The sequence below is a fragment of the Trachymyrmex septentrionalis genome, unplaced genomic scaffold, assembly GCF_001594115.1.
Source record: "Trachymyrmex septentrionalis isolate Tsep2-gDNA-1 unplaced genomic scaffold, Tsep1.0 scaffold83, whole genome shotgun sequence".
Lineage (NCBI taxonomy): Eukaryota > Metazoa > Arthropoda > Insecta > Hymenoptera > Formicidae > Trachymyrmex > Trachymyrmex septentrionalis.
In genome coordinates this window covers 1,948,532-1,962,971 of record NW_017306018.1, presented here as the reverse complement: position 1 = coordinate 1,962,971, position 14,440 = coordinate 1,948,532, and the positions used below count along the sequence as shown (strand labels likewise).

General features: G+C 35.4%; 1 protein-coding gene across 1 annotated transcript in view; it reads left to right on the top strand.

Annotated features, from left to right (window-relative positions):
- LOC108754976 (muscle-specific homeobox protein tinman-like) overlaps window positions 1–11,455 on the top strand; it is a 54,892-nt gene extending 43,437 nt beyond the window's left edge. The window contains exon 2 of the mRNA XM_018497669.1: window positions 10,665–11,455. Within this exon, the coding sequence (XP_018353171.1) occupies window positions 10,665–11,032 (368 nt within the window). The 3' untranslated portion in view covers window positions 11,033–11,455. The remainder of the gene's footprint in view (window positions 1–10,664) is intronic.
- The last annotated feature ends 2,985 nt before the right edge of the window (window positions 11,456–14,440 follow it).

Here is a 14,440-nt window from a genome sequence, read left to right as displayed (position 1 = left end):
TATGAGCCTAGCCGTGGCGTGTGAGCCGACACGCCGTATTCCCGAGGGGATCCTTACGTGGCAGTCGAGTTACCGTATTTTACGCTCTACGCTGAAACGAGCCTCTCGGACTCTTGGTTTCTTCTCGTTAAGCGACGATTCGAACAGCATCCGTTATACTTCGATAACTCGACCGAGACGCTTTTGAATTGCTTCGAAAGCGATCAACTCGGAAATGCGGTTTCTCTGAACAAGGAAGAGAGTGAGTGTATTACGTGTATTCCATTTTAATTCTCTTTTTATCTGAATTATATACCGAACGATTTATGGAAAAATCTAAGGAAAAGAGAATTGAAGAAAAAAAATATAATAATATCAATTAATTTCTTGCGATCTCAATTTTTGTTAAGTTAAATTTCTTAAATTTTAAGTTTCTAATCGAAGAATCTGATGTTAAATATGTATTTTTATAGTCTCTGGATATTAAAAAATTCTATGAAGATAAAAGATTGAAATGTTACATAAGAATCTTACATAAGATCTTGAAATACATATGACTATCTTTCCAAAATTACGTACGAAGGCAATCAGAAAGATTTCGCTACTGAATTTGTAATCTGACGTGTCAGAAATGTATGAAGAAATAATCAAGTAAAATAAAATAAAAAAAAAAACATGAATATCTGCGACGTACGCACAGAAGCTATCTCGCGTTAGATTTACTTGATTAATTTGAATATATCCAATAAAAAAATCAATATTAATTTTCTATACGTATAATCTCGATAGAATTTTTATTAAAATTTTATTTGCAATCGCCGACGTTTTCGATCCGAGTTCATAAAAATTGACCTAAGACGCGTTACGCTCTTACAAATGACGACTCGTCGATCTCACATTAACGATCTGTCGCTTCTCTCGAATAATGCAACAAGAAAACGCAAGACGGACGACGCCGTAACTTTGTCGCTCGCACTTCGGCGCAGAGATACAAGCTGGAAAAGAAGGAGCAGGAAAGCGAGAGTGGCGGGTCGCGCTTACAAACCGGCGAAAAATCAAACGATAAATCTCGAACTCGGGGCTGCGGTTATATGCCCTTGGGTCTAAACGACTAAATAAGTGTTCCAATTTCAAAATTACCCGCTAAACGATTTGTGGGCCGGCAGAAAATATATCGTTGACATGTGGGCAAAGCCCCTCGGGTTAAGAGCCGGGGTAGTAAGCCGAGGCAGGAGCACGAGAAGGAGAGCCAGGGGGAGGGACAGCGGCAGGGAGAGAAGAGAGAGACTCCCGGAGATGCTGTCGGGAGACAAATGACCGCCGACCGACGGAAGACACTTCCAAATTGCTCCACGGTGTCGCGGTCCCGCCTCTTTTTGCGTGTCTCTTCGTATATTCTTCGAATGCTGCTTCACTTGTAGCGGGCGGACGACTTATTAGCGAAATACCGCGGGACGCGGACGTGTGGCACGAGCGACCGTTTGTTTTGCCACCTGGCGCCGGTGTCTGATCCTCTCTCTCTCTCTCTCTAAGCGAGAGAACACCAGTCTTTATTCCCTAATTTAATCCACCGACACACGCGCGCGCGGTCCACAATTTCGATTTTCTTCACAACGATTGCACACGACGTAATTCGAAATAATAGTACAGAATAACTCGGAATGTTAATTTAAGATACCTCTTCTCGGATGTTCGGAAGATTAACGTTACAGAATGATGTTTGGAACGATTTGTCTATGTTAACGATTTGTCCATGCACTTATCCACTGCGAAAACTCATTTGATCACCTCATTCAGCTATTGTCAGAATTTGGTGACAGTGCCGTTTTGTCATTTTTTCATATTTATGATAGGGCATATTCCCTGTCGAGAGATTTATCCCGTTTTACTCTTTATAATTGAGAGACACACAAGATGACACAAGATGTACAATATGTTCCTCGAATGTATAATATTTTTAGCAGAGATTTAATAGTGTGAAAGTAAAGATAGTATGAGTAGAATACACAATTAACTTATAAACGATTAATATTGACTAATCGACCAATTGCTCCGCCTGATGCCTTTTCGAGTTCGCCTTATTCCTCTTTTTTTTTAAATACAGTCGATTATGATCGCGCATTAGTCACCAAAACATGACAATAACGCGATATTTTGTGCACATTTCCCACATTAACCGCATGCGACGCACACTTTAATAATACAATGGAAAGTTATGCGGATAAGTATAACAAAGTTCAACAATGTCTTGCAAATTACGAATTACAAACGACGAAGGACTTTAATTTAACGAATTACTTTGAAGTGTAAAATGAATTTATAGCAGTGGCACGCGGATATGTGTATTAAGATACGAGAAATTAAATTGTTTCAACACGCCACTTGATTCCGAAATATCCCGTCGTTTCTACACGCTTACAAGTCGTTAATCATGGGATTTAATTAATAGTACGGGTCGATAATCGCCAACTATTCATCAGAAATAATCGCACTTGCCTCGTTTTCTGTGCTTGGCACGTTTCAAAAGACAATGCGCGACACACAACGCTGTTTATCTGCTCTTGCCACGCGAATGATAAACCGCGTGTATACAGTGCGGCGATGTACACCGCAAGAACCCCAAGAACCAAAAACAATCCGAGAGTGTTGTGCGTATGCTGGATAATCCGTTGCCGCAAAATTTATTTAACACTATAAGATATACGCTTATTGAATATTTGACATTTACATTTTTACCAATAATGTGATAAATTAATTTCGATCAATTAGCTCTATTACCGTATCTTGAAACTAATATTATTTAGAGGATGAAATTTACTTTGGTTTGTTTGAAAAAACAACTTTATTCTTCAAATTTTTAAGTTATATTTACTAATTCTCTTTAAACGAAGTAATAAATTAATTATTCAAATTTTTATCTTATAAAAAGGAATCGAATAATTTGCAAATAAAATTAAAATACTCGCTACCTACGTTTTCTACGTATCAAAGAGCTCTTTAATTTAATTTAAAAAAATTGTTTTCATGTAATAAAAGCTTGTTAGTATTCAGTTTTTGTGCTAATTAAAGAGGAATAACTGACATTTATACGTAATATTTCATTCGTCTTAATCAGAGAAAAAAAGTCTTAATTAATTACTTTAATCCGTATTACAAATCAAACTAACCAAGACTTCTTATAAATCAAAGAACTGGAAAGGATACGAGAGAGCAGTAGGAGTCAAGCGCAGAAGATGTCGCACAAATAATATATCTATGAAGTGTGAAACTACTTTATTCACTAAAACGCGCTTACATGTTTCGGAGGGAAAGAGAGAAAAAAAAAAAGAAAAATGAACGAAAAAATGAAATGTCGAAATAGACAATATGAAAAACTAATTTATATATATCTTAAGATTTTCGATAAATTAGTTTTTCATATTCTCTATTTCGATATTTCCTTTTTTTTTTTCGTTCATTTTTCTTTTTTCTTTTTCTTTCACTTTTTGGCGTTTAAATTCTCGAAGTAGGGGAGCTCACCGTGATAGAATAATTTTTATTTACAGTTTATTTATGTTAATTTGTGTTGTCTCCGAGGAGGGCTCAAAAGTGAGCCCTCCGAAACATGCAAGCGCGTTTTCGTGAATAAAGTAGTTTCACACTTTATAGATATATTATTTGCGCGACATCTGCGCTTGACTCCTACCTGTGTAGGAGATCCTACTCCTATATCCTTTCCAGTTCTTTAATTACTTTAATATAATAACCAATTGCATTAGAATATTGGAATTTATTCACGAATAATTCGAAGACTGGTGACATAAACGTAAGGTATTCGAAGGCACATTAAAGGGCTTTAAATGAAATAAAATTTCCCGGTAACAGAATTATGTTTCAACTACTCTCGATGGTGACATAAAGATTGCCGCCGGCAGGTAATGTCGCTTGTAAAAACGTACAGCGTAGGAGTACCGTTAAAAACACGTCAAGACAGTGTGTAACGACTTGATTTTTTTTTCATTTTTTTTCCACTTACCCCCACACGCCGATAAAGATGTCAAATATCCCGAGAGACTGATTATCCGCAATGGCAAGAAGCATGATGGGAACCTGTTACGCCACGAATATATATACTTGCGGGGAAGAATTCAAGTGATGCGTTGCGCACGGTCGTTAACCTATTTCGATCTTTCTTTACGCGACAGCGGTATCGCCGCGGTGACATGTCGTTCGGCATGCCGCTTCGCATTGTCGCACGATTTATGCTCGTGCTAGATCGTCCGGCACGATCTCTGGTCTGGCAGCATTGTTGCAATTCGCAATTGTAATAAATACGTTGAACTCGTTAAGCCAAATTTCCGCGCGCTATGGAAAAGGAATCGCTTAGGAATCTGTTCGTTCGCATAATAATAAGAGATAATTTATTCGCAAAATGTATCTGAAAATGTATATCCGAAAATGTTTACATGGATTCTTTAAAGCCTTCAACTTGGTAATGATAATACGTTCTGTAATAATCTCAGTGTATACAATTATGTTTTTTTCATTCCTTTACACTACCAAACAGACAGTAATACTGATTATTTATAGCTTAGGATATGTTATTTTCAGATTAAAAATTCGCGACTGGAAAAGATTTTTCAATAAATTGAAAATAAAAAGTTCGAATATCAAAATAATAATTTTAGCGTAACGACAAATCTTTAGTTGCAAATGATCGTAAATAAACGTTAATCTGAAAATTGTCAACAACGTGAGTATTGCGGATGAGCAATGAAAAATGGATGTGTCGAAACACCGGAACTCGTTAACGGCGTAACGATTTTCTTTGTTGCATCACAGACGTTTGCAGTTTGACCGTAAAATTCAGCTTAACAAGAAACTGTTGTCGAATAATCTACTCGACGAGATGCCAGTTAAGCTGTTTCAAGATCGTCGCGCCTCTTAACTCCGTCACTATTCTACTCGAGTGAATCTTGCTCGAGCGTAACCAAGATGGCCGCGCAACGGTTTTGTTGGTCTTTCGCGAGACATATCATGTCGCTTTGCATCGTGCTGTTTGCTTCTACGACTGTTTTCCCCTGTATCGTCGTGCCACGATAAATCAAGTTTTCGAAAATTTCTCCAACATATTTTTCATGATACATCATTTTCATTTATGACAGATTATTGTATTTATTCATTAGAAAATTTCTAATAAATAACAATTTTCTTTGACGATTTCAATATAGAAAATTTAACTGTAAATTGACAATAAAAACATCATATTAGATACATTTTTATAATTAAATATTGCAACAGCACTTTGAAGAATTATTGTCACCATGATTGTATTTCCCGTGATTAATTCAGATCTGAAAATAATTTTGTTCAATTATCAAAATAATTATGTAGAATACTCAAGCTTGTTCTTAAAATATCAAAACTTTTTGCAGCATTATGATTAAGTTTTCTACATTATTATTTTGGTCCCCAAAAAATTGTTTTCGGATCTGTATCTCTTTAGATATTTCAGCTAAATCTTTTTTTCGTTGACTCTAGTTGCGAGTTGTAGTTCTAGACGAGAAAGATTAAATTGAAAAATAAATTTAGTACAATTAAAAAATAAAAAGTTTAGTGAAATTATATATAGGTATAGCAGAAATTTTTGTTACAATTTTTTTGCATTCTCTATAAGTTATAAATTATATGAGTTTTGCATCGAAAAATGTCTCGTATATAACATAGTTTACGGAGCTTATAACCCGTCTTTTAAAATTGGTATACTCGAGAGAGAGAGAGAGAGAGAGAGAGAGAGAGAGAGAGAGAGAGAGAGAGACTACATATCACTTTAGTGATAAAAGGATCAATCTGTTATTAATTATTGCGATTCATTATGAAAGCGGTTAAATTATGTTCGGAAGAAGATAAAGCACAGATATATGAAAGTATACCGGTTCACGTAATTAAAGCAAATTTTCGGCCAAGTCAGCACATTAATCAAGCGAATTTCGCCGCCATCTGTGACCCTAGTAGATGTCATACACGGATATGGTTTACGCACGGCAGGTGGTCGCGCGGCTACCCTTTATTTGGAATTTATTTCTGTACAATTCTCCAGCGTGTGTCTATATGTCACTTTGAAGAAAATTTAGGTTTTTAATTCCTTTTCTTACTACTTTAAAAGAATTCCAATTTAAAATCTTAATGAATTTCTCTAATATTAATAAAATTCAACGATTCATGTATAACGTGCATTTTAGAAATATATATTTTAGTAAATAGTACTTTACGTCTTTTATAAAACGAAAATAATATCGAAATTTTGAAAAAACACTGTTACAGTAGAATCTGGAATGTTTATCGACGAAAGGGTGAGAAAATCTTTCGGAAAAGGAAGCATCGACAATGGCTTAAAACTGTTTGGAAAGTTGAAGAGGAAGAGGGAGGAGGAGACGCGAGTCTTGCGAAAAGACAGCCGAAGCGGCGAATCGTGAACATCAAACGAATTAAATCTCTGCGGAGAACCGACCGCAGAAACTAATATCTCGACGCTTCTTCCGTCCGTCCATCCGTCCGTTCGTTTACCGTTTCATCGTCGTGTCTCGACATCTTTGTCGTGCAAAATTCTCATTTGCTTTGTCTTCGATTTCATTTGTCAACGTGTTCTCGAATCGCTGCTTTCAGAAACTATAAATAATCGTTAGGCTCGAAGAGAATGATGGATGCAAATGATAAATTGCAATGGGATTGAAAGATATGTAATTAATTAAATTAATCTACCGCGAATGATATAAAATTAAAATTAATAGGTTAATAGAAAATTAAAATTAATATATTGATACAACGTTGCAATTATTGTATGAAAAATGACGCATGTTTTTATATTATGTGATATATCATAAAACTCTTTCATCTTTTTAACACTTTTTTTTTCCATTTTTCTATATGTGAATTACACGTTGCACTTGCGTTGTTGCAGTGCGTAATCGAATCAATACGCCTTTTGCGAAAGACTCTCTCTTTCGTGGCAAAGTGCTTGATAGTCTCCTCTTTAATTACTTTTCTTGACGTCTATAGACCGGCAATTAATTTCTTCCGTATGTGCGCGCTATGGCTATCAATATTTCTATCTATGTAATATTGATTTCAGTTGTAAACATAACTAAATTAATATATCGGCAAATAGAATATTCCCTAGACATTCAGCGTATATTTAATCTATATTGCTAGCAGAACTGATATTACATCATTTTGTTTTTTTAGAATTACTACATGCCTTCGCCAATTTAATCAGATATTTCCAATATAAACGCAATTAAAAATATGCTTGACGGAAAACTATAGATATAATGTAATCAATTAATGTTCATAGTTTTCTCAATAAGTATCAAGATTCCGAGGTGTTTATAGACTAACGGTTAATTCTAAACGTAAACGTCAGTTATTAGAAAAGCGGGACATGTCGTGGATTGAACGGAACGCGTGTTACTCTGTATTTTTGGGTCGCGTTTAAGCACCGAGCGGTTGTACCCTCTTCTCCAATTAGCGTAATAAAATGATTAAGATGGTAAGAATGCCAACACCATTCTTTCAAATAAGATGGACTGTCCCCTCGAAAACGAGAAGTCCGGTCACCTTATATGTGCGCGAGATCGCTCGTGTCGGTCAATGAAAATTTTTTAAGCGGACTGTACGGTCGGGTTGTGCAGGTGTGACCGATGGCGGCGGCCTTTGATCCTGGAGCGACTCCTCGGCTACTTTGTCCACGACTCATCGCGCCCGCCTCCCTCCCCCCCCCTCTCTCTCTCTCTCTCTCATTTCAATTCGATTATTTCTTAATGGCTAACGCCATTGCGAAAATGATCGTTGCGTATATTTCTTGGTAAACATTACGCAAAATAAAAAATACGCGGGGTCGCGCCCTGATTATTGGATAACGACGTTAATTGATACTACTTTCTTCGTTCCGAGAGTTAGCGCGAGTATAACAAAAGTTATAAAACGGAAACCAGTATTACGCGGTATCATCTGCTAATAAGATACGATGAAAACGATAATTATTTTAGGCTATTTCGCGAGGAAGCGATTATAAAACCAATAGAATCGATATAACAATTTTCACGTCAAGCTTTACACACCGCTAGAATAGTTTTCCACGATCTAATCTAATATAAAGAGATCACCTATAGATATAATCAGCAGATATTAAAATAAATTATTCACATGCTTTAATCCCGACAGATAATGCTAGAACGTGTATTCGAAAAATTAGGTTGCAATGTTCACTTTTACGTTATTATAAATTGTATACAGCCAATTAAATCATTCAATCATTCGTGCCTTATGTTGTCGAATATTACTTTGTGAAATAATATTCGATAAGATAAGGCACCGAATGATTGAATGATTGAATTGGCTACACAATTAATTTATAACAAACAGATTTTTTAAGTGGCACTTTTTCAGAAGATATTTTGATATAAAAAATTTATAATAGAAAATACGCATGCATTAACACGTTTGATTTCAGATACTTCGATAATTCAGAATAAATCGCTCAATTATTTATTCGAAGTTTAAATTTTTAGTCTAGATATGTTAGCTAGAGAATACATCAACTAACAGAATGCATCATATCCTATTTAGAAGTAGATGTTTGCGTGTACAGTAATATCACAAAACGAGATTATTTATATCCGCATACATCTAATCTGATAAAACTACAAATCGCTTCGAGGCTAAAGGCGAACCGTCTGGTAGAAACATTTCGAACTACAGCCTTAGCTGGTTCAAACCGGGAACTATCATAGTTATGGCTCTCGGAATTCCGTGGACTGAGCACCGTAACGAATGTGTAATACTTTTATGGGGATAACCCTCCCATGACTCGAAAATACATTTAATTTGTAGTCTTCAGAGACGATTCCGTGAACTACAATTCCAATGGTGGTCGCCTGAAAAAACTTCGATTCGTTTTGCATATTCCGATCACGGGATTATAAAATTTCGATTACTGTGTATATACGCATTGATATACGTATAGTATTTGTATGCAGTATTTCCAATGTCACTTTGTACAGAAGAATATCGTAGATCTTTTTGAGAAATAAATTATTCAAAGTAAATTAAGATCTAAAGAAATAAAAGGAAAATAAATGTACTATTATTAAAAGATTTATTTCAATGTCTTCAACTGTTTGAAACTTGTAACTCTTTTGTCAATACATAATTTTTTACTAGAAAGTTCCCGTTGAAAATGTAAAAGTGAAAACGAAATAAAATCTATGCAAAATTATTTTTTATTTATATATGCGTGTACATATATGGTAATTCAGATTGAATTATTTAAGCACTAAAGATTTAGCTTTGACTGTTAGGATCGTTCTATTCTTTACTGTTTTTTATTGTTCAAAATTGAGTGGGACTTTGGAGACATCATAATTGATGCACAAAAATATAAACAATTTTTACTGTTAAAATTCAATATAAGTATCTGAACGTCCATACATTGAAAGGTTAATATGTGTAAGCAAAAAGTACGAGAGCGATTAAAAAAAATAATATCTAACGTGATCTTTGTTTCATACAAAACATTTATTTGCAGCCACATAGCTATATGCGCTTCAATCTCTGATCAGCATGTGTTACTTATTGGCAATCTTGTGAAATTAATTGATAACTATCTTGTCCTGATTACCATATAAACATGTATTTATATCGATACCTTTATAAATTCATGTAAGAGAAACTCAATATAGAGAAACTCAATCTATACGCCCGATCCATCTGCTGTAATATATTCTTATCAAGCCTCTCTATCTTTTGTTTTATTCTCATACGCGGAATTAACTACGTATAACGTACGTTAAGTACGTGGCGAAAACGATAAAGCACGCGGACACTAAACGTCCATTTAATTTCCCAATATCCTTTTTTTTTTCCTTCGTACAGCTCATATTTTACACCTAACGCGTTTTCATGGAGAATTTTTTCCGTCACGTAGCTTCGCGAGCGATTACTCATATAACGTCAGCGATAAAATCTTAATTCATCTATTCGTATCGGTAGCTAATTATCGCATTGCGTTCCCGAGAGACACGGGTCGTCGGAAGACCGACGGTCTTGTTATCGGCAGCATTTAATTGCCGCTGAATCGACGGTTCGTTTGTGCAATACCCGCGTTTTCGCTCATTCATTATCCGCGTGCACGATAACCGATGCCGTGAGGCGAGGCTACCACGAAGGCAGAATCATTTTCAGATCTTTCCGATGAGAAACCGTACGGATCACCGATAAAATCATATATTTCGTCATAAAACAATCTTTTAATTATTTTGATCGATTACCGATTTACTTTTTAGAAAGCTACTTTTCGCTTCATCGCAAGATTCATTGTATATGTGCACATTTGTAAAAAAAAAATGTGAAATAAATTATTTTACAAATATTCAAACAGTATAATTTTCCCACTAGTAAACTTGAAAAAATTAAGAGGTAACATTATTTTATATTCGACGATGGCAAGGATATGTATTATTCGAAAATATTGAAAATAACAAAGCCACAGACTGTGATTGTAAAATTTACGTTGATTACGTTTTAAAAAAAATTTAAGTTGATCCCGTGTACAGTCAACGTATCGCGATTTGCCGCGCCATGTGTATTGATTAAATAAGGACAATATATAAATATAACTAATTAATGTCTATTCTCTTGTGTTGCAGAACAAGCCAATCACTTAAACCTGTTCAACAATCGGCAACAGCCGAAGAAGAAGCGCAAGAGTCGGACCGCGTTCACGAATCAGCAGATCTTCGAGCTGGAGAAAAGATTCTTGTATCAGAAGTACTTGAGCCCAGCCGACAGGGACGAGATCGCCGCTCAGCTGGGTCTGAGCAATGCCCAAGTGATCACGTGGTTCCAAAACAGGAGGGCGAAGCTCAAGAGGGACATGGAGGAGCTTAAGAAGGACGTGCAGACTGTGAATCCACTTCTGGTCGCTCAACATCACAAGACTTTCCTAGAGAACGTGCAAGATCTGGGAATCTTAAAAAAACGACCGTTGCCAAATTCCATGGACGAGAAATCGTAGAGGTCAACTCGACGAAATCGACTTTTCGATCTTCTGTGTGCAATTGAGGCTCGACAGGAAACTCGGACAGGAACGAACGAAATTGTTCGTACGACATCAAGTGTTTTTCGACCGAAATGAAAGATCGAACCGTGATACGTAATTTCGTGTTACGATGTTATTATTCGGGCAAGCATGTACGGAAATTTGTACGCGTCAATGACTGCATTTTGTACAATAGTCTTCTTTTCACGTGTGATTCGGTTCCTTGACGCAGTCAAAAATCTTTTAGTGAACCTTTCTTGAAGAAATTGTGAAAAAAGTCTTACGATAAAAAGCCCCTTTTCAAAGATCTTGTCTCTGTCTAATAATCTATTACGATTCAACGTTTAGGCTTACTTTTTCTCAAAAACTGTAAAAGCTGTTTATCGTTATTACATCGAATTTCTCAATGAGCGAACATTCTATGTACAATAATCCAAAAAAAACGTTATTCTATATACTGAGATACGATTTAAATGACAGGAGAAAATATTGCTTTCAACTTTTCGAAAGAAATTTTCGTTGTGCTCGTTAGAACTGAAAAAGAGTGACGTGAGTTCTTATGTCGTAATTACGGCTTTAAATGGAAAGCGTATCATAGTCCGCTGCAATTTTACGCGCAGAGCGCGGTGTATTATAATGTATTTATTATAAAATGAAGAAAATGAGAGGCCGTAAATGGAGAGCCGTCGATAATAAATTATTAAATGAATATTATTCCGTAAATTATAAATAATCACGCGTTGTGTGGCGCGATTGTGTACATATACTGTATATAGGTATATACATCGTTTCCTTGATAATGTTACGTATAGGCATGATAGAGATCGTTATACATGATTAGAGTTAAAAGAAACAATAAACATAGATGGGACACTGCAATATACCTGATTATGAGTTTAATTAGTAAATTTTAGGAGCGAGTAAAATGTATATCTGCATACGACGATTCGTAAAGTGATAGTGAGGTGCGTGAGACTAAAAATTAGGAGCGCGTGTGTAAACCGACTTAGTACAGTGTATAGCGAAGCTAAATAAATGGAAACATTATTGAAACTGTTTCTGTAGCAACTTTTTTTAACTTTATTATATCTTTCCATTCAATTTTCCCGCAATATATCCTGCAATATCATTTCAATCTTGATATAAAAACCTTACGAAGTGTAATTATTCATTTCATTTTTAAAAGTAAGGAATTTACATTTACAATATTAATATATAACTTGTACAAAAGTGACTGAAATTGAAAATTTCTACTTTCCGTATATAAATAAATATTATACGTATACATATATTCAATAAGGTCAATATTTATGTTACAACAATAACGTTTCATAGTTTAAATAAAAATGTTCTCATTTTTTACCTTAATTATTTTTTAAAAACATGTTTACTTCTTATTAAAATAATTTTTTGTCCAGATTAATAAATTGCCACCAAACTTTTTGTATTACTTTCAAATGTATTGTAGCAAACACGTGTTTATTCTTGTACAATATAGAAATAATTGTTATCGTTTTGTTAAATGCATCCTTAAATGCGGTATTTTCCATCAGATCAAGGATGTAATAAAAAAAATCACATAAAGTTCGTGTTATTCTTTCTCTAATCGCTTTAACGAGAAAAGATTTGCATTTTATTACGCTTTGCGTAATACCGTACGTAAAAAAGGCTCGACGTGCGTCGGCGTGCAAGGAGCCGAAAGACGCAGTGCATAAAGATGAAAAGGAATTATTCTCCAAAAATAGCATGTACGTTGCGGTCCTTCTAAGAATCTTTTTGAAGCCATTCGCGAGGTTTACCCAAAGGCGTAATTTATTAAGATGAAGTCATTTCGCGGGCCTTTTCCTCGTTGTATCTGCTAGTATCCGGAGTCTGGCACTCGTCATAACCGAAAGCTTTTGCTACCGATAGATTAGAACTCGAGTCTAGCACGAACCGCGATGAAAAGTTGCGATATATTATACAATTGTATCCTTAATATATTTATATTTTTTCATGTAAATTCAAGTTTACAAAAAACAATATTTAAAAAAAAAAGCATGTTGTTTGCCTGTAGACATTTATTGGATAAAATAGATTCTTTTTTCTTAATGCCAATTTGATACACATGAGAGTCATCGTTATGCATATAAATCTCTAATTTAAGAGACTAACGAAAAGCTTTTTAAAATCAAATCTATTTTAGAATAAAATTTCGTAAATCAATTATATTTTTAAAGTTCAATTCTTTATCATCGTTTTAATTAATATGAAGAAGAGGCATTGGAGACCAGGGAAAAAATTTTCCATTAAAAAGTGAAACACTTAGCAAGTAGCGGTATCAAAGAAAGAGTTCCAATATACTATAAACGTAAGCATCGTAAGCTATACACTTGCAAAATGCCGCCGGGCCCTTATTAGAAATGTTGAGAGCGGCCAAGTACACCCAAGAGGAGGCATATAATCAGCATATACTTAACGCACGTAATACACGTATATTCACATCCGTTATAAACATTCTAGATTCTAGTCGATTAATCCATTGCGATGGCAGTAGCACGCGTTTTATATCAGAGATAATGGCGACAAGTTAATGATAGACTCATTAACGAGGCCTCGTATCAAATGGTTCCGTTTAGCATCAGATATTCAAGTAACAGGAAGCAGGTTGGTAATGTCGAGCTATCTGCTCGTATATCATGCATTGCGAGACTCATCGCTGATACGATTAGCTGCGCTCTATTTATGGCACTTATATATTGTACTTTACATGAAAAATACTTGCCCGCGTTTATACATAAATTCCTATCTACAAAAATTCTCAAATATCCGACACTTTAAGAAATCGACTGTTTATCGCGCTCGTTATGGTCGGCCTGATCGATACATGCGATCATCGGAAAGTAAAGGCTTTGATAATTCCAAGATTCGAAGGTATAAAAACTGTAACGTTTCAACAACAAAAGTTACGCAAAATTATTGCTCCGAAGGATGCGTATAAAATGTAAATAGAACAAGCATAGAAGCACGTTTCGTTTCATAACATTTTGTTTTAGCAAGACACAAGTCGAGACGGAGTAACGAGACTTTCGTACGAACTTGAACGATTGCGAGGACGTTCGTAGCCATCGCTGATATCGACGGGTCCATATATGAAGCAGTAAGCAAGGTAGCCCATACCGCCCTGTAATTCAGACGCCGCAACATCCAAATAAAGAATTCATAATGGCGATGATGACCACCACCAATTTTCTCGATATATCCGATATACTAATAATTCAGGTGATCTCCGATCGGAATGAGTGTGCGATATCATTCATTCTCTCTCTCTCTCTCTCTCTCTCTCTCTCTCTCTCTCTCTCTCCTCAATCCCTTTGAAGCGCATTAAACGCGAATTTATGAAAT